General features: G+C 56.3%; 3 protein-coding genes across 4 annotated transcripts; 2 read left to right on the forward strand and 1 right to left on the reverse strand.

Moving 5' to 3' along the window:
• Nucleotides 1-141: 141 nt before the first annotated feature.
• Nucleotides 142-7,564, forward strand: LOC100091092 (protein KHNYN). The gene is made up of 8 exons (XM_029077306.2): nucleotides 142-271; nucleotides 1,065-1,280; nucleotides 1,999-3,062; nucleotides 3,242-3,372; nucleotides 3,455-3,551; nucleotides 4,366-4,473; nucleotides 4,618-4,719; nucleotides 6,280-7,564. Exons 2-8 carry the CDS (start codon nucleotides 1,077-1,079, stop codon nucleotides 6,650-6,652), a joined length of 2,079 nt encoding a protein of 692 aa, XP_028933139.1. The 5' UTR covers nucleotides 142-271; nucleotides 1,065-1,076; the 3' UTR covers nucleotides 6,653-7,564.
• A 3,146-nt stretch (nucleotides 7,565-10,710) lies between these two features.
• On the reverse strand, nucleotides 10,711-13,423 carry SDR39U1 (short chain dehydrogenase/reductase family 39U member 1). 2 transcript variants are annotated; one of them, XM_029078208.2, is made up of 6 exons: nucleotides 13,356-13,423; nucleotides 13,093-13,199; nucleotides 12,158-12,240; nucleotides 11,757-11,878; nucleotides 11,461-11,594; nucleotides 10,711-11,242 (listed from the first exon to the last, which is right to left on the reverse strand). In XM_029078208.2, the coding sequence occupies exons 1-6, from the start codon at nucleotides 13,369-13,371 to the stop codon at nucleotides 10,850-10,852; spliced, it is 855 nt and encodes a 284-aa protein (XP_028934041.1). In that variant the 5' UTR covers nucleotides 13,372-13,423; the 3' UTR covers nucleotides 10,711-10,849. The 2 variants fall into 2 exon arrangements, with proteins under 2 accessions (XP_028934041.1, XP_028934040.1); XM_029078207.2 differs by having other exon boundaries at nucleotides 11,451-11,594; nucleotides 13,356-13,422.
• A 7,192-nt stretch (nucleotides 13,424-20,615) lies between these two features.
• On the forward strand, nucleotides 20,616-26,900 carry LOC100082304 (duodenase-1-like). The gene is made up of 5 exons (XM_029078209.1): nucleotides 20,616-20,682; nucleotides 24,749-24,896; nucleotides 25,367-25,499; nucleotides 25,736-25,990; nucleotides 26,550-26,900. Exons 1-5 carry the CDS (start codon nucleotides 20,625-20,627, stop codon nucleotides 26,691-26,693), a joined length of 738 nt encoding a protein of 245 aa, XP_028934042.1. The 5' UTR covers nucleotides 20,616-20,624; the 3' UTR covers nucleotides 26,694-26,900.
• The last annotated feature ends 807 nt before the right edge of the window (nucleotides 26,901-27,707 follow it).

A 27,707-nucleotide genomic window follows, 5' to 3' on the forward strand; every position in this document is an offset into this window, starting at 1 on the left:
CACGGCTCCGCACGAGGCCAGCCCCCGGTTGGGCCCGGGGGCGGCCGGACGGTGCCCCCCGGGGCGGGAGGCCGGGCTCTGAGCCCGCCCCGGGGAGGAGCCCGCTCGCCCCCCGCCCCCAAACCTTCAGGCCAGGAAGTGAGAGGGACGTGGGGGTGGGGCAGAGGGACGGCCCGGTTCGGAGACAGACAGACAGACAGACAGGGAGGGCCCCCGACGGCCCCACTGGGGACCCAGGAGTCCGGGGCCAGCCGGGCACCTCGGCACCCAGGTCAGCATCCGACCCGCACCCCCCTCCCCCGGCCCGGAGACCGAGATACAGAGACGGGGGGAGAGAAGGAGGGGAGACGTGGGAGGGGGCCGGGTCCGAAGGCCCGGGGTTACCCGGGGGGGGGGCGGGGAGGATGGGGGTGCAGGGGTCAGACGGGGCGAGGGGGGTGGGGAAGGGGCTTCCTGGGCCTCCTCGGCCTTCAGCCCTTCCCGCCCCCTTGTCTGGGGACCGGGGTCCTGCTCACCCACCGAGCCCCCCAGGCCGATCCTTCCCCACCCCCTAAACCCAGGGTCCAACGGAAGGGTCGGTGACTCCTGGACCGCCCCTCTCCCCCACCGGCTCTGCCCCCCTCAAACCCAGGGCCTGGAGCCCCCTCCCCGCCAGCCCTGTCCCCTCCTCCAAAATCCAGACCCCGGTCGGGGGTGTCAGTGACCCCTGGAGAGCCCCCCTCACCAGCTCTGCCCCCCCAAACCCAGGGCCTTCTGGAGGGGTCCGCAATCCTTAGGCCGACCCCTCTACACCTGCCCTGTCCCCCCGCAAACCCGAGGGCCTGGTGGAGGGTGTCAGTGATGCCCAGAGAGGCCCCCCCCCAACCAGCCCTGCCCCCCCAAACCCAGGGTCCGGCAGAGAGGTCAGGGATCTCTGGACCGACCACCCCCCTAAACCCAGGGCCCAGCAGAGGGATCAGGGACCTCTGGAGCGGCCCCCTCCCCCGGCCAGCCCTGCGTCCCGCAAACCCGGGGCCCGGCGGAGCGGTCCCCGGACCGACCGCCCCCCTCCTCTGCCCCGGCAGGGTCCCCCGGACATGGAGGCTGCAGGGGGGAGCCCCCCGGGAGGCCCGGACGTCTTTGCGGTCCCCGCCGAGATGGAGGAGTCGCTGCGGGAGCAGCAGCGCAACGTGGAGCGCATCTTCAGGGTGCAGCTGAGCATCCTGGACGCCCCCCATCCCAGGAGCCGTCACATCTGGCTGCAGCTGCGGGGCTCGAAGGAGAACGTGGGCAGAGCCAAGGTAAGGCTCCTCCCTCGTCCCGGCTTTCTGGTTGGGGGGGACGGGGACAGCGGGACTCAGCTCGGAGGTCATTTGGGTCATCCCCCGGTCTCCAAGTGGGGGCCCTCCCCGAGAGAGGGGCGAGGCAGGACTCAGACTCCCTCGGAGTCCGGGGGATTCTTCCTCTGGCTCGTCTCAGTTTCCCCGGCACTATTTTTGCATCATTTCCTCCGCCCCACCTGCCGCCTTCAGTAAGGCCCGCGCGTTTCGCTCCCGGCGGCTCCGTATCTCTTCGCCGCAGACTTTTGGTTTCTCTTCTCCGGTGGCCAAGGGACGCTATCAACCAGCCTTCCCCTGGGTGGGGCCGGCCCCAACCCGCTGGTTGCCCCGCCACGCCCTTCCCTGTTAAAAATAATAATAATTTAAGCGCATACGTTTGCCACGCACGCTTCTAAGCACCGAGGTAGATAAAAGGTGATCAAGTCGGACAGAGTCCCTGTCCCTTATGGGGCTCGCGGTCTTAATCCCCACCGTACAGATGAGGTAACTGAGGCCCGGGGACGTGATTTACCCAAGGGTCACGCGGCGGACGTGTGGCCGAGCCGGGGCTAGAACCCAGATCCTTCAGACTCCCAGGCCGGCGCTCTTTCCGCCGGGCCACGCCGCTTCCCTCTGAGGGGGCTGGGGGCACCGGGGATGGGCCCCGGTGGCCACCGCTCCCCCATTCTCCTCCCCGCAGGAGTTCGTGAAGGGGCTGTGCGGCCCGGAGCTGTGGGAGGAGATCTACTATCCGCCGGCCCTGCACTGTGTCTTCCTTGGGGCCCACGGCCTCTTCCTGGACTGTCTGTGCTGGGCCACCTCCGCCCACCTGGTGCCCAAGGGCCCGGGCACCCTGCTGCTGTGCGGGCTGGCCGAGGCCTTCGCCCTGGCCCAGAGCCGGGTGGAGGAGCTGGAGCGGCGGCTGGAGGGCGGTGGCGCCCTGGTGGGGGACGCCCAGGTGGCGGGGGCCTTTGGGGCTCTTCTGGAGAGCTACGGGGGCGAGCACGTCCGGGAGCTGCTGGCCCTGCCCGGTGCCGTCCAGCAGGAACTGCTCAGCCTGGTGCGGGAGGCCGGCCCGGGCCGGCGGGGGGACTACCTGGCCCCGCCCGGTGCCGCGGGCTGGTCCGGGAGTGACAGGGACGAGGAGGAGGAGGCGAGGGCTGGAAGCCCGGAGCCCTGGGATCAGAGGAGAGAGGGGAGGCACGAGGCGGAGAAAGGGTCCCGCAAGAAGAGGGGGAGGAAGCGAGAGGGGAGTCCCGGGGAGGAAGACCGCCGGGGACAAGGGCGTCCCGGCAGAGAGAGGAGATCGAGGAGTCGGGCCGAGGTCGATCGGCGAGCTCGGGAGGGGCCCCGCCGTCCGGAGTCCGGGCCGGAGCCCGGCTTTCCCCTGGGAGTCCCCCGGGCCGCGGCCGAGTCCTGCGGGCACCCAGCCTGGGTGCTCGCCGCCGACCTGCAGGCCGAGGCCCCCTTCACGTCCTCGCTGCCGAGGCTCAACGCGGAGGGGCCCGACCCCCAGCCTCGGCCCCCCGGGTCCGGGAGCCGTTCCCCGGCGCCCCGGAAGCGCCCGCCCGGGAGCCGGGGCCGAGGGTCTCCGCGGAGGCCGGGGGGAGCGGTGGGAGACGGCGACGGCGGCGGTGGCGTGGTGACCGGCAGCCAGAGGTTCCGGGAGGCCCTGCGGGCCCCATTCTCCCTGAACCTGGCCAACGTGCCCGGCCCGCCCGGGCTGCGTCACGTCATCATCGACGGCAGCAATGTGGCCATGGTGTAAGTGGTTCCCGGCGGGCGGGCGGCGGGGCCGGGGCAGCGGCAGAGGATGGGGTGGACGGACCCGGGGTCGGGGGGCAACGGAGGCCGGGCGGGCAGCAGTCGGTCGTGCCCTCCGGTTCCGGTCCCTCTCCCCGGCCCCGGGCCCCCCTGACCCCCGGCCTCCCCGGACCCCCCAGGCACGGCCTTCACCATGTGTTCTCGTGCCGGGGCGTGGCGCTGGCCGTGCAGTACTTCTGGGACCGCGGGCACCGTGAGATCACCGTCTTTGTGCCCCAGTGGCGCCTGAAGAAGGACCCCAAGGTCAAAGGTGAGCGAGGTCTGGACCCTCACCCGAAAGAAATCCCCGCCATCCCCGCCCCCGAGCCTGACCCTCATCCCTCTTCCCACAGAGGGCCACTTTCTGACAATACTTCAAGACCTCCGCCTCCTCTCCTTCACCCCCTCCCGTGTCGTGGACGGCAAGAGGATCACGCCCTATGACGACAGGTCCCGCCCACGGCCCCCCCGGGGGACCCCCTTCCTGCCGGCCCCCGGGGGAACAGAACTGGGGGGACCGGGGAGGGAGGAGAATGGAGGAGAGCAGACAGCTGGCTAACAGAACCGAGCCAGGTGACCTATGGATAGGTCTCGTGCCTCAGTTTCCCCACGACTCTGGGCACGGGCCCGTCTGGCTTCTGAGGGCCGGGAGACGCGGCGGGGTGAGACGGTGTTGGGAGGAAGCGGGATTCCCTTTAATGGAGCGCGGTGGGGGGGTGCTAAGGGGCTGGAGATAAATTGCAGGGAGAAAGAGGTGAGGAAAGCGAAAGGGGAAGAGGAGGAGGAAGAGGAAGAAAGCGGAGAGGAAAAGGGGGCAGGTCCGAAGGGGAGGAGGGCTTCTTGGAGGAAGGGTGGAAGATTAGCTAACCTGCCCCTGCCCATTTCCTGCCTCCCGATCCCAGACCACCCCCGCTCCCCCCTTCCTTCCTCAGTCCTTCCTTTGAGCCTTCTGGCCCCTCTCTCCGTCTCCACCACCTGACCCTCGGAAAACTGGGAAGGAGGTCTAGGCTGACGGGGAGCGTGTCAACCAACTCTGTTGTAGCGTGCTCTCCCGAGCGTTTAGCACACAATAAGCGCTCGATACATCCATTTGGTTGCCGGATCAATTGCTCCACTGCCCTGTGGGAGCCAGAGGAGCGTCTGAAACGCCGAGGGTGGATTCGGGCCAGCGCAGGGGCCGGGGAGTCCCCTCCTCGCCCCGGCCAACGTTGGGGAAAAGGCTGTGGCGAGCCCGCGGCCCTCAACCTCACCTCCCCGGGGTCAGGTTCATGTTGAAGTTGGCGGAGGAGACGGACGGGGTCATCGTCACCAACGACCAGCTGCAGGACCTGGCCAAAGAGTCCGGCGAGTGGTTCGAGATCATCAGTGAGCGGTGAGGGGGCTGATGGCCCCGGGGGTGGGGCCGGGGTCCTGGTGTCAGAGGGGCCGTGGGGTCCGTTAGGACCGTGGCCCCGAGACCGCAGGGGGCCGGGGGGGGTGGCCCTCCGCTGACCGCTTCTCCCCGCTCCCCACCCAGCCTGCTGCCGTTCACCTTCGTGGGAAACATCTTCATGGTGCCCGATGACCCGCTAGGCCGGAAGGGCCCCACCCTGGATGAGTTCCTGAGGAAGCCCACCAGGTAACCCTGTCTTCCCTCATTCAGTTAGTCGATCGTATTTAATAATAATAATGTTGGTATTTGTTAAGCGCTTACTGTGGGCAGAGCACTGTTCGAAGCGCTGGGGGAGATGCAGGGTCATCAGGTTGTCCCACGTGGGGCTCGCAGTCTTCATGCCCATTTTACAGGTGAGGCGACTGAGGCGCAGAGAAATAAAGTGACTTGCCCACAGTCACACAGCTGACAAGTGGCAGAACTGGGATTCGAACCCATGACCTCTGACTCCCAAGCCCGGGCTTTCTCCACTGAGCCGTGCAGCTTCTCATTTGTTATATTTGTTGAGAGCTTACTGTGTGCAGAGCACTGTACTAAGCACTTGGGATAGGACAGTACAATACTAAACAGACACAGTTCCTGCCCACAGCCAGCTTACATTAAATAATAAATAATAATTATGGTATCTGTTAAGCGCTTACTAAGTGCCGAGCACTGTTCTAAGCACTGGGGGAGATACAAGGTAAGCAGGTCGTCCCACGTGGGGCTCGCAATCTTCATCCCCGTTTTACAGATGAGGTCACTGAGGCACAGAGAAGTGAGGTGACCTGCCCAAAGCCACCCAGGAGACAGGCGGCGGAGCCGGGATTAGAACCCATGACCTCTGACTCCCAAGCCCGGGCTCTTTCCACTGAGCCACGCTGCTTCTGTTGTAGAGGGGGAAGTGAAATGACTTACCCAAGGTCATACAGCAAGCAATTGGCAGAGCTGGGATTTGAACCCAGGTCCTTTTGACTCCCAGACTGACCTTTCTTCCCCCCGCCTCATCCCCAACAACCCAATCTGCTTTGAACCCAATCCAGGGTTCCCCACGGGGTAAGCTCGTTGTGGGCAGGGACCGTGTCTGTTTATTGTTGCGTTGCGCTTTCCCAAGGGCTTAGTACAGCGCTCTGCACACAGTAAGCGCTCAATAAATACAATTGAATGAACGAATGATAGCCTAGCCTTCTCCGCTCAGCTCGATTTCCCGCTCTCTGCTGGGCTCCCGCTTCTGGGGTCATCAGCTCGTCTCGGGGGGACGGAAGGTCAAGCTGTCGGTCGTTTTTATTGCGAGCTTAGTGTGCCGAGCACTGTACTAAGCGCTTGGGAGAGCACCGTGCCACAATAAACAGACACATCCCCTCCCTACAACGGGCTCAGAGCCTGGCCGGGGTGGGGGAGGGGGGAAGCAGACAGAAATATAAATAAAATTACAGCTGGGGGGCTGGGAGGGAGGAAGAGTAAAGGGAGCGAGTCAGGGCGACGCTGAAGGGAGTGGGAGAAGAGGAAAGGAGGGTTTAGTCGGGGAAGGCTTCTTGGAGGAGATGGGCCTTCTGTCTTTGAAGTTGGGGGGAGAGTCATTGTCTGTTGGGAATGAGGAGGGAGGGCGTCCCAGGCCAGAGGCGGGACAAGGGGCGAGAAGCTGGCGGTGAAATAGATGAAACTGGGGTCCTGACTGCTCCCCGGAAGCCGTCCGCCGGCCCGTCTGACCGAACCCGGGGGGCTCCTTGCCGTCGGCTCTTCCTCACTTCAGTCTCCCTCTCCCAGGACTCAAAGTTCCCCAGGATGCCGGCCCGCAGACCCCAGGCCTCCCTCTCCCCGTGCCTCCCGGCCCACCCCGATGGCCCCCGGGGGACGGGCCACGTATCCGGCCCGGGAGCCGGAGTGGAAGGAGGATGAGGAGGAGGAGGACGAGAAGGACGAGCGGGACCCCAGCCGGGGAGCGTGGAGCCGGCGTCAGGAGCCGGAGGAAGGCGGCGACGGCCGCCGGCGTGAGCCGCGGGAGACGGAGCGCTTGCGGAACCAGCTGCTCGAGATCTTTTCTGGGCAGGACCAGAAAGTGGACTTTGTCCTGGAGCGGGAGCCCCGTACACGGGACCTCAATCAGCTCTCCGAGGCCCTCCTCGGCCTACGCTTCTGAGCCGGGCCCGCCGCCGGGTAGACCGGGGCGAGGGCCCCGGCGCGGGCCGGGCCGCCCACGTCTGGAGCTGGGTCGGGGGCGGGCCCGGATGCCCCGGCCTTGGGCAGGGACCGCCCTAGGCCGGAAGCTTTGGGACTGGAGTCCTCCCTCTGACTCCCTGCGCGGCCTTGCCCGCGTCGCTAGTCTCCTTTGGGCCTCGCCGGCTACCCCTGTCAGTCGGGGGCCGCCCCCGCCGGCCGTGGACCCTGCGCGGAGCCGGTCCGGGCCAGGAGGCGGGCCCCGCCCAAAGCCAAGCGGACTCTGGCCGGGGACTGGATCGGAGCACGGGCGGTTGCCCCCGTGGGGCATCCGGCTGGGAGCTGTACGAAATGCGGGCCGCGGGGGACGCCGGGAGTCGGGGAATCCGGCTGGCCCGGGCATCGTCACTTCTGGGTTTTCCGAGGGCTTGCGATTCAGGTCCGACTGCAGATAGTTGGCCTCACCCCCTCCTTCAGCTCCCGCCTCACTGAGGGAGGAAAGGGGAACCGGGGAGTCGTTTGCCAGGACGGGGAAAGACTGGGATGAGTGTCCCGCTGTAAACTTGCCCACGCCATCCCGCTCGCCCCCCTGGGCTCAAGGTGAGGATCTATTCTGAAAAACAGCCCCCCATATCCAGTGGGCCTAGGGGGGTCTCTTACAGAGGCTGATCCTGGGGGAGAATGGGTTCTAGGGTGCCCGTCCCACCCCGGATAGCTGGTGGTGTTCCCGAGACTCCGCTTTTCCCAATCGGAACCTACTGATTTTTACGGTATTATGCGCTTCTTAAGCGCTGGGCACTGAGCTGAACGCCAGGGTACGTCCAAGATGATCAGATTGGAATCAGTCCCTGTCGGGAAAAGGTGTCCTTTCCCTGTTTTACAGAGGAGGAATCTGAGGCTCGGAGAGGTTAAGTGACTTGCCCAAGCTAGCCGGAGTAGAGCCGGGTATCATTCATTCAATAGTATTTATTGAGCGCTTACTATGTGTAGAGCACTGTACTAAGCACTTGGAACGTACAAATCGGTAACAGATAGAGACAGTCCCTGCCCTTTGACGGGCTTACAGTCTAATCGGGGGTCTCGCCTCCTAGTCCCCCATTCTTTCCATTGTTTTAATGACCGAGGTGGTGGGCAGCGAGTATCCGGCCCACGTCCTTGGGGAGAGGATTTGGTTAAGTCGGCAATTGCCTAGGTTAGCTAAGAGAGCTAATCAATCATTCGATCAATCAGTGGTATCTATTGAGTGTGCAGAGCACTGTACTACATGTCTAGGAGTGTACTAGGTAACAGAGTTATATATAAAATATATACTAGATGGAAACACCCTCCCTCTTCATATCCGACAGATGATCACCCTCCCCACCTTCAACATCTTATCGAAGGCACGTCTCCTCCAAGATGCCTTCCCTGATTAAGCTCTCATCTCCTCCTCTCCCACTCCCTTCAGCTTCCTCCTGGCAGTTGGATCTGCACCTTTTATTCAGCCCGACAGCACTTACGTTCATATCCGTTATTCATTTATATTATTGTCCGAATCCCCCTCTAGACTGTGCGCGGGGAACATATCTACCAACTGTTTTATTGTACTTTCCCAAAAGTTTAGTTTAGTGCTCAATAAATATGATTGAGATGGTAGACACATTCCCTGCACAGGGTGAGCTTAGTCTAGAGGGGGAAACGGACATTAATATAAATAAAAAATACAGTGACACGTGAGCTGTTAAGCGTTACACAGAAGAACAAAGCAACCTCTTTAGCTGCTTACTGTTGACTTTGATCTGGCCTTGTGAAGAACGTATTGGCAGGGAGATGTGGGAAACGCTTCTTTCTAAGAAACTGGAAATGTTTTACAAAGCAATAAAGCAGTGTGGCCTAATGGATAGAGCCCGGGCCTGGGAATCAGAAGGAGCTAGGTTCTAATCCTGGCTCCGCCACGTGTCTGCTGCGTGACCATTGGGAAGATCGTTTTATTTCTCTCTGCCTGTTACCTGATGTGTAAAAATGGGGATTAAGACTGAGCTCCACGTGGGACAGGGACTATGTCCAACCTGATTTGGCTGTATCCAGCCCAGCGCTCAGAAAAGGTGCCTGGCACACAGTAAGCCCTTAACAAATACTACAATTATTATTATTATCGTTCACTTCTCTGTGTCTGTTACCTCATCTGTAAAAATGGGGTTTAAGTCTGTGAGTCCCATGTGGGACAGGGACCCTGTCCGCCTCGATTCGCTTCTGTGTACCCCGGCGCCTAGACCGGTGCGTGGCAAATAGTAAGCGCTTAACAAATACGATTTTTAAAAAAGTAGCATCGACTGATTGGATCATGCTTACCAACTCCATCGTACTGTACTTTCCCAAGCCTCTAGTACAATGCTCTGCACACAGTGTTCAGTAAATACCACCGATTGATCGTGACGTGATCTAGTGTTATCTCTCGGTCTGAACTCTGATCCCCATCACTGCATGGGTGGAGACTGCCTGTCACCTCAGGGTTAGGGGTATGGTGGGTGTGCACCCCGCAGCTCTCTGTCCAAACATTAGCCGAAGCCAACTCGGGACCCAGAAACTCTCCTAGAACAGCCTGCTGACCCCAGAGGAATCCATCGGTCGATAAAACCTCCTCTCCCACGCCCTTTTCCTTTTATTCAGCCCATCCTCGGCCCCACAAAACTCATGTACGAAGCTGAAATTCGTTTTAATGTCCGTTTCCCCCTCTAGACAGTAAACTCCTCGTGGGCAGGGAGCGTGTCAACCACTCCGTTACGCCGTACTCTCCCAGGGGCTTAGCATACTGCTTTTCATGCAGTAAGCGCTCTGTGATAATGTGGTATTTGTTAAGCGCTGGGGGCCGAACACCGTACTAAGCACTGGGTTAGATGCGAGAGAATCACGTCCCGGGCCACACCGCGGACAAGAGGCGGCGCCAGGATTAAAATCCAGGTCCTGACTCTTAGGCGTTCCATTATTCATTCAGATGTAGTTATTGAGCGCTTACTGGTGCAAAGCACTGTACTAAGCGTTTGGGAGAGCACAATATAACGACAGATTCCTGCCTATAACGGGCTCACGGTCTAGAGGGGGGACAACAATATAAATAAACTACAGATAGATATGTGCTGTGGGGATGGGAGGGAGGATGAATGAAGGAGCAAGTAAGAGCGGCTCGGGAGTGGGAGAAGAGGAGGGGGGGGCTTAGTCAGGGAAGGCTTCTTGGAGGAGATGGGCCTTCAAAAAGGTTTCGAAGGGGGCGAGGGCAATCGTCTGCCCGATACGAGGAGGGAGGCCGTTCTAGGCCAGAGGTAGGATGTGGGCGAGAGGTGACTGAGGGCTTTAAAACCGATGGTGAGGAGTTTTTGTTTGATGTGGAGGTAGATGGGCAACCACGGGAGTTTATTGAGCACTTACTGAGTTCTAAGCACTTGGGTGACTATACTTCAACAAAGTTCCTTTCCCCTCCGGGGCTCCCAGTCTCAATCCCCATTTTACAGATGAGGTAACTGAGGTCCAGAGAAGTAAAGTGACTTGCCCGAGGTCACACAGCAGCCAAGTAGCAGAACCGGGATTAGAACCCAGGTCCTTCTGACTCCCAGGCCCGTGCTCTCTCCGCTAGGCCACGCCGCTTCCCTGTAGCCCTGGTATTTGCTAAGCGAGAAGCACTGTGCTGTGTCTTAGGAAAAAGTGAAACACAAGCCAAAGACAGCTTTCCTGACCTCGAGAAGATCCCTTTTTAGTGGACCGTGCTCCTCTGGACACCGGCCATGACAAAAGTAAACTTGCTGGTGTGCGGGGCTGTTGGGGAAGATTCAGCATGTGGTATTTAAGCATTTATACGTACTAAGTGCCGTGGTACGTACAATTCAAGCAGATCGGACACAGCCCCTGTCCCACGTGGGGCTCACCGTCTAAGAGGGAGAGAGAACAGGTAATTCCCATTTTATAGAGGAGGAAACTGAGGCAAAGAGAAGTCATTTGCCCAAGACCACGCGGCAGGCGGCGGCAGCTGCCGGGAGTCCGTCGACAGAGTAGACGATCACAGGGACGTGACCTACGCATATTTATTGACTGAGGCCGGCCGGAGAGGAGGTCCCCGTGAACCCGGAGTGTGTGGCGGGGAGACCGGGCTGTGGGGATACCTGTACCCAGGGCGGGTTGGCCGTTGCCCGTCAGGCCACCACCTCCCTCAGGGCGGCCTCCAGATCCGGGAACTTGAACTGGTAGCCGCTGGCCAGCGTCCGCCTGGGCAGCACCTTCTGGCCGTCCAGCAGCATGGTGGCACGCTCCCGCCCGAAGACGGCACGCACGGCGAAGCCGGGGAGCGGGAGGAGGGCCGGGCGCCCCAGGGCGGCCCCCAAGGCCCGGGCAAACTCGGCGTTGGTGGTGAGGGTCGGGGCCACCGCATTGAGGACCCCTCGCACCTCATCCCCCTCCAGGGCGTGGGCCACGATGCCCGCCAGGTCCTCCACGTGGATCCAGGGGAAGGGCTGGCGGCCCGTCCCGACGGGCCCGCCCAGACCCAGCCGGAAGGGCGGCAGCATCTGGCGGACGGCGCCGCCCCCGCGGCCCAGCACGACCCCTGGCCCGGAGAGGGGCGCGGGTGAGAGCGGGGCACGGGGCGGACCTCCCCCTCCTCCACGATTCCCCGGGGCTCCGGGGTAGCGTCACGGCCGGGGGACACTCATTCCCCGGGACCGTCCCCCCGGCCCGGTTCAATGGGCGAGCTGGTTTTGGGGGTGACACCCTCCCCATCTCCCCTCGCCCCCCCTCCCTCTCCACGTCCTCACCAGAGCGCACCAGCACGAGGCGGGTGGAGTCCTCCGGGACCTCGGCTGCCGCCTCCCACTCGCTCACCAGGCGCGAGAAGAAATCAAAGTCGCCCCCGGGACTGTCCTCGTGGTACTCCGCGGTGGGGCTGGGGCGGTAATATCCTGGAATAGGAAGTGCCTTTCCTCAGAGGAAGCACCTGCCTCGCCTCTCGCCTCAACGTGCCCGGGGCTTCCCTGGGGAAGGCCCAGGGTGCTACTTTTCCTAGTGGAGGGATGAGAGACTGGTCCGGTTATCCGTCCCCGTCCCCCCGCCCAGGTACGCACCTACACCTGTGACCAGGACCCAGGCCCTGGGGGGCTGGGCTGCCGAGGCGATGGCTTTGGCCAGGGTCCTGGTGGTCTCCAGGCGGCTGCTGAGCACCTCTCTCTGGAAAGCCTCGTTCCACCTGCCGGAGGACGGGGCGGGGACAGTCACCGGAGGGAACGTGCTCTCTCCGCCACAGCTAATCAGCAGGGAACGTTTATTGAGCGACGCTCCCCTAGCAGCCGTCCCCAGCCCAGAAAGGGGCCGGACCCCGCTCCAGATTTGGGAAGGGACTGACCCGTGCAACCTGCCGGGGGGACAAGCCCACAAGCCTTACAGGTTTAGGGGTTGCGCCGGGGCACGATGCCCCCCACGTCCCCACCCCGGCCCCGGGCTGCCCCCTCCCCAACCCGGGACCGACCGGCGGAGGGGGTTGAGGACGTTCTCCCCGGCCAGGTTGACCGCAGCATCGCAGGGGGGCAGCCCGGAGGCCCCCAGTTCATCCTACGGAGACACAGCACAGGATCGCAAGCTTGTAAACTCCTTAAAGGCAGGGTATTTGCTAATTCTGTCGAGAAGCGGCGGCGCCTAGTCCTTAGGACACGGGCCTGGGAGTCAGGAGGACCTGGATTCTAATCCCAGCTCTGCCAAGGGTCTGCTGAGTGACCCTGATCAAGTCACTTCACTTCTCCGTGGCTCACCTTTAAGATTGAGAGTGTGAGCCCCGTGTGGGAAAGGGACTGCGTCCAACCCCACTTGCTTGTCTCTTGGGAAGCTGCTTGGGAAGCAGCGTGGCTCAGTGGAAAGAGCCCGGGCTTGGGAGTCAGAGGTCATGGGTTCTAATCCCCCCTCTGCCATCTGTCGGCTAGCTGCGTGACCTTGGGCAGGTCGCTTCGCTGGGCCTCAGTGCCCTCATCCGTCAAATGGGAATGAAGACCGTGAGCCCCACGTGGGCCCACCTGATGACCCTCTACCTCTCCCAGCGCTTAGAACAGTGCTCCGCCCATAGTAAGAGCTTAACAGCTACTAACATTAACTAATTGGCGTGGCTCAGTGGAAAGAGCCCGGGCTTGGGAGGCGGAGGTCATGAGTTCGAATCCCGCCTCTGCCACTTGTCAGCTGTGTGACTGTGGGCGAGTCACCTAACTTCTCTGTGCCTCAGTTACCTCATCTGTAAAAGGGGGATTAACTGTGAGCCTAACATGGGACCACCTGATTCCCCTGTATCTACCCCAGTGCTTAGCACAGTGCTCTGCACATAGTAAGCGCTTAACAAATACCAACATTATTATTAATTAGTGAACGCACCCCATCCTCATGATTGATTGCTTCCCGTGGGTCCCCGCCCGCACCTACCCAGGTGATCCGCTGGGGCCCCGCCCGGCGGGAGACCAGGGTCAGCACGTGTCCGCGGCCCCGCAGCAGGCGGCCCAGGGCGCTGCCCACGAAGCCGGAGCCGCCGCCTGGGGGGAGAGAGACACGGGTGAGCGTCGGGTTCGGCTCCTGCTCGCCCTCGACCAGCCCGGGGCTCGGCCCCGGGCAGGACCGGACAGGCCCAACCCTGACCTGCAGTGCCCTCTGCGGCGCCGCCAGAGGGGGCGCCCTCCGCCGCCACTCACCCACCACCACTCTCATGGCCAGCGCCGCTCAGTGCGCCTGCGCCGCCTCCGCCGCACTCCCTCACCAGCGCCGCTCAGTGCGCCTGCGCCGCCTCCGCCGCACTCCCCCACCAGCGCCGCTCAGTGCGCCTGCGCCGCCTCCGCCCGCACTCCCCCACCAGCACGCCTATGGCCAGCGGGGCTCAGTGCGCCTGCGCCGCCTCCAGCCCCGCCCCTCTCGCTCCCAGCCCCGCCCCTCAGCCTCGCTCTGAACCCCCGTTGTGCGCATGCGCCCCCAGACTTTCGGGGCCGGGCGGGGATTTAAAGGGCCAGAAGCCCCATTTCCCTCAGCCCCATCCGGGGCACGTGGACTGTGTCCGACCGCCTTTTATCTGTCTACCCCAGCGCTTAGTACAGTACCTGGCACCTCCAGTGGTTGCCCATCCCCGCATCAAGCAGAAACTCCTCACCACTGCCTCTAAAAGCCCTCATAATAATAATGATGATGGTATTTCTTAAGCGCTTACTGGGTGCGAAGCGCTGGAGGGATACAAGGTGATAGGTGGTCCCTCGTCTTAATCCCCATTTGACGGTTGAGGTCACTGAGGCACAGTGAAGCGACTTGCCCAGAGTCCCACAGCTGACAAGTGATGGAGTGGGATTAGAACCCACGACCTCTGACTCCCGAGCCCGGCCTCTTTCCACTGAGCCACTATTTCTGCTGCTCTTCTCTTCCACCTTGGCCCCTCCTACCTCATCTCACTGCTCTCACTTCTCGCTTCACTTCGAGAGGCAGCGTGGCTCAGTGGAAAGAGCCTGGGCTTGGGAGTCCGAGGTCATGGGTTCGAATCCCAGCTCTGCCACTTGTCAGCTGGGTGACTGTGGGCGAGTCACTTCACTTCTCAGTTCCCTCATCTGGAAAATGGGGATTAAGACTGTGAGCCTCATGTGGGACAAACTGATGACCCTGTATGTACCCCAGCGCTTAGAACGGTGCTCTGCACATAGTAAGCGCTTAACAAATACCAACATTATTATTATTATTCTCTCCGACTCCAACCCAGCTGGCACACTTTGCTCCTCTAATGCCAACCTTCTCGCTGGGCCTCCACCTCGTCCATCTCACCCCCAACCTCTCGCCCAAGTCCCACCTCTCTCCTAGAATGCCCTCCCTCGTTATATCCAACAATGACTCTCCCCACCTTCAAACCCTTACTGAAAGCCCATCTCCTCCAAGAGGCCTTCCCTGATTACCCGCCCCCCCCACCTTTCCTCTTCTCCCGCTCCCTTCTGCATCACCCTGCCTGACTCCCTTTCTTCATTCCCGCTCCCAATCCCACAGCGCTTATGTCCATATCTGTCACTTATTGATTTATATTCATGTCTGTCTCCCCCTCTAGACTGTAAGCTCTTTGCGGGCAGGGACTGTGTTATTTTGTTACAGTTTACTCTCCCAAGCACTTAGTACAGTGCTCTGCATGTAGTAAACTCTCAATAAATATATTAATAATAATAATGATGGTATTTGTTAAGCACTTACTATGTGCCAAGCACTGTGGTAGATACAAGTTAACCAGGTTATCCCACATGGGGCTCACAGTCTTCATCCCCACTTTACAGGTTGGGTAACCGAGGCACAGAGAAGTAAACGGCTCACCCAAGGTCTCACAGCAGATGAATGGCGGAGCCGAGATTAGAACCCACATCCTCTGACTCCCAAGCCCATGCTCTTTCCACTAAGCCACACTGCTTCCTATGATTGAATGAATGAATGAATGAATATTGCTATAGTCTACTCTCCCAAGGGTTTAGTACAGTGCTCTGCACAGAGCAAGTGCTTAATAAATACGATTTCTGAACCCCCTAAAATCCCCACTGCCCCTCCCCAGTCCTGCTCCCCACTCCTGCTCCATCTTCAACTCTCCCCTCTTTCCCAGCATTATCTCTAGCGGAGATCTCCTGCTTTCCTCTCAAAATCCACTCCCTCCTCCTGCGCATCTGACCCCATTCCTTCACACCTTATCAAGACACTCTTCCTCTCCCCTTTTCCCTCCCTAAGAGTCATCTTCAACTTTTGCTTTCCCATGGTTTCTTCTCCACTGCTTTCAAACACACCCATGTCTCCCCCATCTTAAAAAAACCCCGTCCGCGGACCCCACGACTCCCTCCGGTTATCGCCCCATCTCCCTCCTACCTTTCCTCTCCAAACTCCTTGAGCGAGTTGTCTACACCTGCTGTCTCCAGTTCCTCTCCTCCATTTCTCTCCTCGATCCCTTCCAGAGTGGCTTCCGTCCCCTTCGCTCCACAGAAACCGCCATCTCAAGCATCACCAAGGATCTCCTTCGCGCCGAATCCTTCGGTCTCTTCTCCATCCTAATCCTCCTCCACCTCTCAGCCACCTCTGACCCCTTCTCCCGGAAACCTTATCCAACCTCGGCTTCACCGACCCTGTCCTCTCCTGGTTCTCCTCCTATCTCTCTGGCCGCTCATTCTCAGTCCCTTTTTCGGACTCCCCCTCTGCCCCCCACCCCCTAACAGTGGGGGTCCCTCAAGGTTCAGTCTGGATCCCCTTCTATTCTTCATCTTCACCCACTCCTTTGGAGAACTCACTCGCTCCCATGGCTTCAACTACCATCTCTATGCAGATGCTATCCAAATCTACATCTCCAGCCCTGATCTCTCTCCCTCTCTACGGTATCACATTTCCTCCTGCCTTCAAGGCATCTCTACTTGGATGTCCTCTGGTCATTTCAAACTTGACATGTCAAAAACAGAATTTCTTATCTTCCCACCCAAACCCTATCCTCCCCCTGACTTCCCCGTCATTCTAGAAGGCACCACCATCTTTCCAGCCTCACAAGCCTTTAACCTTGGCATTATCCTTGAATCCAATCTCTCATTCTACCCACGTATTTAATCCATCACCAGTGTTCCACCTTCCCAACACTGGTAAAAATCTGACCTCTTCTCTCCATTCTGACTGCTACAGCGTTAATACAGTCATTCATGCTATCCCGCCTCCTTGCTGACCTCCCTGCCTCCTGTCTCTCCTAACTCCAGTTCACACTTCACTCTGCTTTTTCTACGGAAATGTTCAGGCCACGTTTCCCCACTCAGCCCACACACTTCAGTCCCCTGGTGCTAACCTTCATACGGTACCTAGATCTCTCCTATCTCACCACCAACCTTCCCCCACCACATCTTGCCTCTGGCCTGGAACGCCCTCCCTCCTCACATTCATTCATTCAATAGTATTTATTGAGCACTTACTATGTGCAGAGCACTGTACTAAGCACTTGGCATGTACAATTCGGCGACAGATAGAGACAATCCTCACTCACAGTCTAAACGATCCAACAGAAAATTACACTTCCCTACTTCAAAGCCCTAGTGTAGGCCCATCTCCTCCAAGAGGCCTTCCCTGACTAAGCCCTCCTTTCCTCTTCTCCCACTCCCTTCTGCGTCACCTTGACTTGTTCCCTTTATTCACCCCCGGCCCCAGTCCCACAGCACTTATGTACATATCCGTAATTTATTTATATTAATGTCTGCCTCCCTCTCTAGACGGTAAACTCGCTTTGGGCAGGGGATGTGTCTGATTTTGCTGTATTGTACTCTCCCAAGTGTTTAGGACAGTGCTCTGCACACATTAAGAACTCAATAAATACAACTGAAATTGACTGACTGACATGGTAAGTGCTTAACAGATTCCAAAAAAACCCTAAAACCCCCTTCCCCACGTTCATCAGCTTCCGCCCAACATGGGCACTGCCTGAACACATCTTCCAGCAGCCCGAAGCAGCATGGCTTAGTGGACAGAGCACGGGCTTGGGAGTCAGAGGGACCTGCGTTCTAATCCTGCCTCTGCCAACTGGCTGCCGTGTGACCTCGAGTAAGTCACGTCACTTTTCTGTGCCTCAGTTTCCTCATCTGTAAAATAGGGGATGAAGCCTGTGAGCCCCATGTGGGGTATGGACTGTGTCCAACTGCAGAGAAGCAGTGTTGCTCAGTGGAAAGAGCTCGGGCTGGGGAGTCAGAGGTCATGGGTTCAAATTCTGGCTCCGCCGCTTGTCAGCTGTGTGACTTTGGGCAAGTCACTTCACTTCTCTGGGCCTCAGTTCCCTCATCTGTAAAAAAATGGGGATTAAGACTGTGAGCCCCACGTGGGACAACCTGATTGCCCTGTATCCTACCCAGCGCTTAGAACAGTGCTTTGCACATAGTAAGCGCTTAACAAATGCCATCATTATTACTATTATTATTGTAACTACCCCAGCGTCTGGCACATAATAATAATAATGTTGGTATTTGTTAAGCGCTTACTATGTGCCGAGCACTGCTGTAAGCGCTGGGGGAGATACAGACTGTAAGCCCGTCAAAGAGCAGAGACTGTATCTGTTGCCAATTTGTACGTTCCAAGCGCTTAGTACTGTGCTCTGCACATCGTAAGCGCTCAATAAATACTATTGAATGAATACAGGGTAATCAGGTTGTCCCATGTGAGGCTCACAGTCTTCAGCCCCATTTGACAAAAGAGGTCACTGAAGCCCCGGGAAGTTAAGTGACTTGCCCAAAGTCACACGGCTGGCAGGTGACAGATCCGGGATTAGAACCCATGACCTCTGACTCCTAAGCCCGTGCTCTTTCCACTGAGCCACGCTTCTTCTCTGCTTAACGAATACCACAATTATTATTATTATTGTTATCTCAACTGACAGTTTTAGATTACCATTTGTTGACCCTGATCTCTTAACTCTCCTCATTCTTATATCCTCTAGCCCGAAAGCTAGTTGAGGGCAGGGAATGTGCTGTATTGCACTCTCCCAAGCACTGAGAAGGGTGCTCTGCACACCATAAGTGCTCAATAAATACTTTTGATTGATTCTTATCCTCCAAATCTTTGATCTCTAAACGCTCTTTGCTTGCCTGGTTTCTTTTAGGATAATTGCTAAGCGCTTACTCTGTGTCGAACACCTGTTCTCAGTGCTGGGGTAGGTACAGGTCAACTAGGTTGGACATCATCCCTGTCACGCACGGGACTTGCATTCTAAGTAAACTGCTCTGCCCATCCCCAGTTTATTCAAGCAACAGCCCGACCTGACAACTTTGCAGACTTGAATCCCCCAACCCGCTCCAGCCTCCGCAGCGCGTGGAGAAGACGGGAGAACGGAAAACGATACACAATGAGTAGGTTAGTCTGAGAAGAGTGAAAAGGGTGAGCTGAGGTGTAGAGGGAGAAGAGAGTGGATAAGTAGGAGAGGTAGCCGAGTGCCTCGGTGGTCGGGAGTTTCTGCTTAACGCAGAGACGGATGGGTTATTACTGGGGGTTTTTGAGGAATGAGGAAATGTGCAGAGTGATGCTTTATTAGGAGTAGAAATAATAATAACAATGATGCTTTAGTGATAAAGCATCATTCTGCACTTGTTTTGTTTTGTGGTCTGTCTCCCCCGTTTAGACTGTGAACCCGTTGTTGGGCAGGGATGGTCTCTCTCTGTTGCCGAATTGTAAATTCCAAGCACTTAGTACAGTGCTCTGCACATAGCAAGTGCTCAATAAATACGAGTGAATGAATGAATGAATTTCTTCTTCTCTCGCTTCACCCCAGCTCACCCTTTCGGTTCTTCTCAGATTAACCTAACATGCACGTCAGGAGTACAGTCTAGAGGTGGAGACAGCCATTAATAGAAATAAATTATGGATATGCACATAAATGCTGTGGGGCTGAGGGAGGGGTGAATGTAAGGTGCAAATCCAAGCAAAAGGGTGATGCAGAAGGGAGTGGGAGAAGAGGAAAGGAGGGCTTAGTCAGGGAAGGCTTCTTGGAGGAGATGGGCCTTCAGTGAGGCTTTGAAGGTGATCCTCCATCACTCACACTGTAGTATCTAATTAAGTAGAAAACCCAATACAGTACAAATACAATACCATCCCGTTAGAGAAAGGAGTCCATTGGAATCGGCAACACTCCTGGGGTCACCTGGCTTGGCACCTCTTAGGACCACTTCCCCTCCGAGAGAATGCCGAGGACCTGGATGCCGAGGATTAAAGGGCTCTCAACTTTGGGGGGAGTGGTATGTGTTAAGCGTTTACTATGTGCCAGGCACTGCACTAATCGTCGGGGTTGATAAAAGGTAATCAGGTTGGACAGAGTCCATGTCCCACATGGGGCTTACAGTCTTCACCCCCATTTTACAGAACTCCTGGGATAGATACAAGTCAGTCAGCCAATCATATTTACTGAGTACTTACTTTGTGCAGAGCACTGTACTAAGCACTTAGGGGAGTACAGTGTAGCAACATAACATACACATTCCTTGCCCACGATGAGCTTAAAGTCTAGAGGGAAAGAGAGACATTAATATAAATGAATAAATGACAGATACGGACATAAGTGCCGTGGGACTGGTGGGGGGGGGGGTGAATAAAGGGAGGGAGTCAGGGAGACGCAGAAGGGAGTGGGAGAAGGGGAAAGGAGGGCTTAGTCTGGGAAGGCCTCTTGGAGGAGATGGATATGAAGCGGGAGGGAATTCTAGGTGGAGGCAGGTTGTGGGTGAGAGGTCAGTGGTGAGAGACAAAATCGAGTTAGAGTAAGAAGGTTGGCATTAGAGGAGCCAAGTGTATGGGCTGGGTTGTAATAGGAGCCAGGAGAGGAGCCAGATGAGGTAGGAGGGGTCAAGGTGATTGAGGGCGTTAAGGCCTCCGAGAGGAGTTTCTGACTGATGCGCAGGTGGGCGGGCAACCACGGGAGGATCTTCAGCAGTGGGGGAGCATGGCCTGAACGTTCTTCTAGCTAGTCAGGTTGGAGAGTCCATGTCCCTCATGGGCGTCACAGTCTTAATTCCCATTTTACGGAAGTGCTGGGGTAGACACAAGCTACTCGATTTGGACACGGTCCCTGTCCCACATGGGGCACAGAGTCCTAATCCCCATTTTACAGATGAGGCGACTGAGGCAGAGAGAAGTGAAGTGACTTCCCCAGAGTCACACAGCAGGCAAGTGGCGGAGCCGGGATCAGAACCCAGGTCCCCTGACTCCCAGACCCATGGTCTTTCCACTAGGCTGCACTGTTTCTCATCTCAGTTGCAGTGGACAGGATGGAGAAGGGACAGCTTTCTTTATCGACTGTAAGAAATGTGACAATATATGAGGCCTGGAGGTTTCTGTGGTTTGCGATCCCTCCCTTCCTGCCCAGGAAGGGGGGCGGGGGTGGAGTTGGGGTGAGGGGATTCTATAAAACCTGAGGGTTGGGGTGGCGGAGGAGGTGCAGCTGTCCGGGTACCCTCTCCAAGAAGATGAAGTCCTTGCTCGTGTTCCTGCTGGCTCTTCTCTTTCCCCCTGGAGCAGGGGCTGGTGAGTCCAGGGGACCTGCTCTCCCACCCCACCAGCTCCCCATTTTACCTCAGCAGGCCATCTCCTTCTCTCTCTCTCCATTTGCTTCTCTCTTCGCCCCCCCACCGCCTTCTCTCCCCATTTTTTAAGGTATTTTGTTAAGCGCTTACTATGTGCCAGGCACTGTAACAAGTACTGGGGTAGATAGAAGAGAATCAGATTGGGACAGAGTCCATACAGGGCTCGCAGTCTTCCCCCATCCCTCCACCTCCTGCTCCTTCTTCAACCCTCTCATCTTTTCCAGCAGTATCTCTTGAGGAGATCTCCTGCCGTCTCTCAAATCCTCCTCCTCCACCTGCACGTCCGACCCCATTCCTTCACACCTCATCAAAACACTCGCCCCCTCCCTTCTTCCCTCTCTAACTGCCATCTTCAACTGTTCACTCTGCAGTGGCTTCTTTCCCACTGCTTTCAAACCTGCCCATGTCTCCCCTGTCCTATAAAAAGCCCTCCTTGACCCGACCGCTCCCCTCAGTTATCGCCCCATCTCCCTCCTTCCTTTCCTCTCCGAACTCCTTGAGCGAGTTGTCTACACCCGTTGCCTCAAGTTCTTCTCCTCCAATTCTCCCCTTGACCCCCTCCAATCTGACTTCGGTCCCCTTTGCTCCACAGAAACCGTCCTCTCAAATGATCTCCTTGTCAAAACCAACAGCCTCCACTCCATCCTAATCCTCCTCCACCTCTCTTCTGCCTTCAACACGGTGGATCACCCCTTCCTCCTGAAAACATCATCCAACCTCGGCTTCACTGACGCTGTCCTCTCCTGTTTCTCCTCTTAGGCTCGAGCCACTCGTTCTCAGTCTCTTTTGCGGACTCCTCCTCTGCCTGCCACCCTCTAAAAGTGTGGGTGTCCCTCAAGGGTCAGTTCTGGGTCCCCTTCTATTCTCCATCTGCACCCACTCCCTTGGAGAACTCATTCACTCCCATGGTTTCAACTACCACCTTGACGCAGATGATTCCCAAATCTCCAGCCCTGATCTCTCTCCTTCTCTGCAGTTTTGCATTTCCTCCCGCCTTCAAGCCACCTCTACTCAGATGTCTTCCTATCACCTCAAACATAAAATGTCTAAGACAGAACTCCTTATCATCCCACCCAAACCCTGTCCTCTCCTTGACTTTCCCATCACTGCAGACAGCCCCACTATCCTTCCTATCCCCCAAGCCCGTAACTTTATCCTCGACTCCTCTCTCTCATTCAACCCACCTATTCAGTCCATTACTAAATCCTGTCGGTTCCATCTTCACGACGTCGCCCAAATCTGCCCTTTCCTCTCCATCCAAGCTGTTACCGTGTTAATCCACACACTTATCCTACCCCACCTTGATTACAGTATCAGCCTCCTTGCTGACCTCTCGAGCTTCCTGTCTCTCCCCAGCTCCAATCCGTATTTCACGTTGCTGCCCGGCTCATTTTTCTAGAGAAACTCTGAGGCGATGTTTCCCCACTCCTCAGGAACCTCCAGTGGTTACCCATCTACCGCCGCATCAAACAAAAGCTCTTTACCATTGGCTTTAAAGTACTCAATCACTTTTTCTCCCTCCTACCTCAGCTTACTACTCTCCCGCTACAACCCAGCCCTGCACACTTTGCTCCTCTAATGCCAGGCTTCTCACCATACCTTGATCTTATCCATCTCACCGCCGACCTCTTCCCACATCCTACCTCTGACCCGGATGCCCTCTCTCCTCACAGCCGACAGACAATGACTCTCTCCTGCCATAAAGCCTTATTGAGGGCACATCTCCTCCAAGAAGCCTTCCCTGACTTAACCCTCCGTTTCTTCTCTTCAACTCCCTTCTGTGTTGCCCTTTTATTCATCCCCCTCCTAGCCCCACGGCACTTATGTACGTATCTGTCATTTATTTATTTATATTAATGTCTGTCTCCTCCTCTAACACCGTAAGCTCACTGTGGGCACGGAGTGGGTCTATTATATTGTTATATTGTACTCTCCCTAGCGCTTAGAACAGTAAGCACTCGATTAATACATTTCACTGACTGGCTGACTGAGGAAACTGAGACACAGAGAAGTTAAATGACTTACCCAAGGTCACACAGCTGACAAGTGATGGAGCAGGGATTAGACCCAGGTCCTGACTTCCCTCCTCTTCCCTGGAGGAGCAGGGGGAATAAAACTGGGGATGAGAAATAAAAACGGGAGAAGTCTACTCAATTTGGAAACGGGGATTAGGATTGAGGAGGTCTCCTAGGATTGAGGAGCGAAGGCTGAGGGAGCTTCAGGGTGGACCGGGCAGAGGGTCAGAATAAGGAAGGTGGTGACAAGCTGCTCCTCTCTCCCCAAGAGTAAAGCAGGAGGAGGAGAGGGTTTTTGCTGCAGCAGGAGGGAGTCCAATTAAAATAAAGCAAGACATCTTGAAGGGGATGAATTTAGGGGTGTTTTAGGGGTGTTTAGGGGTGTTTTAGGGGAGTTTTGCGGCAGGGAAAATCAAAGAAATTCTACATCTGGGATAGTTGCTAGGCAGCTAAATGGAGCGATTTCTCTCTGTAAGGAGGAATTTCTCACTCAGCTCACTGAAATCTGGACCAGATTGATTCAGAAGGGACTTCAAGGAAGAGGGAAGATTTGCTGCTCCATCCACGATGAATCAATCAATCAATCAATCAAATTTATTGAGCGATTACTGTGTGCAAAGCTCGGTACTAAGCTCTTGGGAGAGTACGATATAGCAATAAACAGACACATTCCCTGCCCCCAACGAGCTTAGAGTCTAGAGGAAGAGACAGATGTCACTATGAAGAAATAAATAATCAAATAAATAGATAAATCACAGATATGGACATTAGTGCCGTGGGGCTAGGAGGAAGGATGAATAAAGGAAGCAAGTCAGTGCGATGCAGGAGTGAGTGGGAGAATAGGAAAGGAGGGCTTAGTCAGGGAAGGCCTCTTGGAGGAGATGTGCCTTCAATAAGGCAGGCTTTGAAGGAGGGGAAAGTAATTGTCTCTCGGATATGAGGAGGGAGGGCGTTCCAGGCCAGAGACAGGACATGGACCAGAGAAGTCGGCCGTGAGATAAATGAGATTGAGTTACACTGAGAAGGTTAGCATTAGAGAAGCAGCGTGGCTCAGCGGAAACAACTCGGGCTTGGGAGTCAGAAGTTATGGTTTCGAATCCCGGCTCTGTCACTTGTCAGCTGTGGGACTGTGGGCAAGTCACTTCACTTCTCTGTGCCTCAGTTACCTCATCTGTAAAATGGGGATTAAGACTGTGAGCCTCATGTGGGATGACCTGATGACCCTGTATCTCCCTGAGCGCTTAGAACAGTGCTCTGCACATAGTAAGCGCTTAACAAATACCAACATTATTATTCTTAGAGGAGAGAAATATGTGGGCTAGGTTGAGGTAGGAAAGTCCCGAGGTGAGGTAGGAGGCAGCAAGGTGACTGAATGTTTTAAACCCAGTGGTGAGGAGTTTTTATTTGATGAGGAGATGGATGGGCAATGACTGGAGTTTCTTGAGGAGGGGGGAAACATGGTCTGAACGTTTTTACAGGAAAATGATCCAGGCAGCAGAGTGAAGTATGAACTGGAGTGGAGAGAGAAGGGAGGCAGGGAGGTCAGCAAGGAGGCTGATGCAGTCATCCAGGCGGGACAGGATGAGTGGCTGTATTAACCTGGAAGCAGTTTGGATGGAGAGGAAAGGAGGGATTTTAGCGATGTGGTGAAGGTGGGACCGAGAGGATTTAGTGATGGATTAAATATGTGGTTTAATGAGAGCGGGGAGACAAGGATAACACCAAGACAGGAAGGACGGTGGAGACTTGTACGGTGACATTCCACAAGTGGGGGACCGGTCTGCCTCCCCCTCTAGACTGTAACTTTGTTATGGGTAGGGAATGTGCACACAGTAAACGCTCAATAAATGCAATGGACTGCCTGCTGGACCCTTTCTCCAAAACAGGGTGCTGACTTCCTGTCACCCCTTCACTTCTGGCCTCCTGGGTTGGGAGGACTCAGGTTTGGACCTGGGAATCACCTCTTCCTCGGGATTGGTGGGTCTGTTTCAGGGGAGATTATCGGCGGCAGGGAAGTAAAGCCGCACTCTCGCCCATACATGGCGTATTTGAGTTTCTACAAGAACGACAATCTGCATACCTGTGGGGGGTTCCTGGTGCGAAAGGATTTTGTGCTGACAGCTGCTCATTGCAGTGGAAGGTGAGACCTCCCCTCCCTGCACCCTCTCTCTTCCTTGGGAGGGGTCCCAAGGGCCTGGGAGATAGAATCCTTTGGAGCATGTGAGGCAGGGAGAGAGAGTTTGGGGTGTATCCCGGTGGTTGATTTCCTCTGAACGAGGGTCAGGTGGGTTTTGTTTTTTTTTTTAAATGGTATTGGTTAAGCGCTTCCTATCTGCCAAGGTCATTGGTTTGGGCACAGACCCTGGCCCACCTGGGTCGCACAGTCTGAATCTCCATTTTTACAGATGAGGGGACTGAGGCCCAGAGAAGCGAAGTGACTTGCCCAAGGTCACACAGCAGACGAGTGGCAGAGTTGGGATTAAAACCCAGGTCCTTCTGACTCCCAGGCCCAGGCCACGCTAGGCCAGAGTCACCCTGGGGGAGGGTGAGAGGCCTCATCAACCATTTGTTATTTACGCCAGTATTCCTCGGCCTTTACTCTTCCCATAGCAAAATGAGTGTCCTTCTCGGGGCTCACGACATCGCATATCGAGAAGCCACTCAACAGCGAATCCCTGTAGCGGAGAAATTCTCTCTCGACTATAACAACAGCACCCACGTCAACGACATCATGTTACTTAAGGTGCCACCCCCTCATTTCTCCCATCTCCCCCTGCCCCCATGACTGTCATGTCAGTTGTCATCGTCCTGGAAGGAGAGTTCTCAAGGGCTCAGCTGCCCCTGTTCTTCCCGGGGAGGGGGATCTGGTCACTCCCCCGGGCTCCAGGAGGTGAGGCCCAGCTCTCTGGGGAGCGGGAAGGGTTGCTCAGTTGTCTGTCACCGGATCTGTACCCCGTCCTCTCCTCCTTCCACTCCTAGCTGGCCCACGCAGCGAATATGACAAAGGAGGTGAATGTCATCCGTCTGCCTCGGGGGTTGACTGGTGTGAAACCCGGGGCCACGTGTTCTGTGGCTGGATGGGGGAGGACAGAAGTGAATGGTCAGGGATCCAGCACGCTGCAGCAGTTGCAGTTAGATGTGATATCTCCAAACCACTGCTATATCTTCAGTGGTTTCCACTCCTGTTATCAACTGTGCGTGGGGGACCCCGAATCGTATAAGTCCTCCTACAAGGTAAGTGACTTTCCCCTGTAGGTTGCGGCTGGGGGTCCCCTGGGGAGTTGGGGCAGGAGATACCCCAGGGCGGTGGCAGCTGGAAACGTCTCCAGGCCCCTCCTGCCCCCTTCGTCATCGGATCTCGGGGGTGTCAGCCACCAAACCCCCACCCCGGACAGCAGAGTCAGGACCCGGTGGGCGGGAGAGAGCCGGGATCGGAGCCAGATCAATGCCCAGGGAGAGGGAGAGGCTGGAGGATGGGGGAGGGAGAGGTAATTCCTGACTCTTCTCGGGAACTACTAGGGATGGAATTTCTCCTTCCCCATCTGAGAAACCGGGAAGGGTGTGGGGAGGGAAGGCAGCCTGATTCACAGCACTTAGGCCCATATCTGTAATTTATTTACTTATATAAATGTCTCTCCCCTTCTACACTGTTTGTTCTGGGCAGCGGACATATCTACTAACTTGGTGATACTGCCCTCTCCCAAAAGCTTAGTACAGTGCTCTGCACACGGTTAGTGCTTAATGAATACAATTGACTGATTGATTGATTAACCTCCTCTGTTTTGTCCTGCAGGGAGACTCAGGAGGCCCTTTGGTGTGTGGAAAGCGAGCCCAGGGCATTCTCTCCTATGTGAAATGGGGTGGGAAACCGCCCAACGTCTTTACTCGCATCTCCTTTTACCTTCACTGGATCAAGAAGATTCTCGAGAACTATTAGTTTCTGGGCCCTGGCCAAGGCGGAAAGTCAGGCTCCTCACCTTCGTCCAGAGCCTGAGCCATCTGTGCTCTCTCTCTCTGTCTCTCTCTGTCTCTGACTCTCTGAGCGACTTTGGTGAAACCCAGCCCGACCGCAAGCCCAGGGAAAACTCCTCGTCTGAGCACACGGTACCCGGCTGGGTGGGATGTCAATAAACCCTAAGCATCACAATGTTGTCTATGTGTGTGTTTCCTTTAAGATTAATAGCAGCATTAATTGAGCTCCCACTGGCTGTACACTGTCCTGAATATTGGGTGGGGGAAGGCACTACCAAACCAGCCGGCAACAAATTCCCAGCCACAAGAAACTCACACTTTTACCGAGAAGGAGGACATAAAAATATTTACAAATAGAGCGATTAAAATAAAGAATTGATTTTAGTAGTTAGGAGCTACAGGGCCGAGTGGAAAGAACAGTCCTGGGGAGCTGTTTCATTCATTCTGCACCTTTATCTCGATTCTTTTCAAGTGCATCTGTATTTTTTTTATGATATTTGTTAAGCACTTACTTTGTGCCAGGCACTGCACTAAGCAATGGGGTAGATACAACACAATCAGGTTGAACAGAGTCCATGCCCCACATGGGGCTCACGGTCTTAATCCCCATTTTTACAGATCGGGGAACTGAGGCACAGAAAAATAATGTGGCTGGCCCAAGGTCACACACCAGACAAGTGTCAGAGCCAGGATTAGAACTCGGCTCCTTATGACTTCCAGGCCCCACCTCTACTACGCTACGTCGCTTCTCTTATTTAGAAGACATCTTCACGGTCAGCTGTCTCCTCAAACACGGTACCTTAACTCTAGTATAAGCCATGAAAGAAAATTCATTTGGGATCTGCAGAGTAATTGTTCTTTTATTAAAAAAACGATTCGGGCAGTGTTGTTTGATGTGAGACCTGTGGAAGGGAATTCAGTGTATTATCCATTCAGCCGTGTTTCTGGAGCGCTTACTGTGTGCAGAACACCGTACTAA

The sequence above is a fragment of the Ornithorhynchus anatinus genome, chromosome 13, assembly GCF_004115215.2.
Source record: "Ornithorhynchus anatinus isolate Pmale09 chromosome 13, mOrnAna1.pri.v4, whole genome shotgun sequence".
In the NCBI taxonomy this organism is placed as follows: Eukaryota; Metazoa; Chordata; class Mammalia; order Monotremata; family Ornithorhynchidae; genus Ornithorhynchus; species Ornithorhynchus anatinus.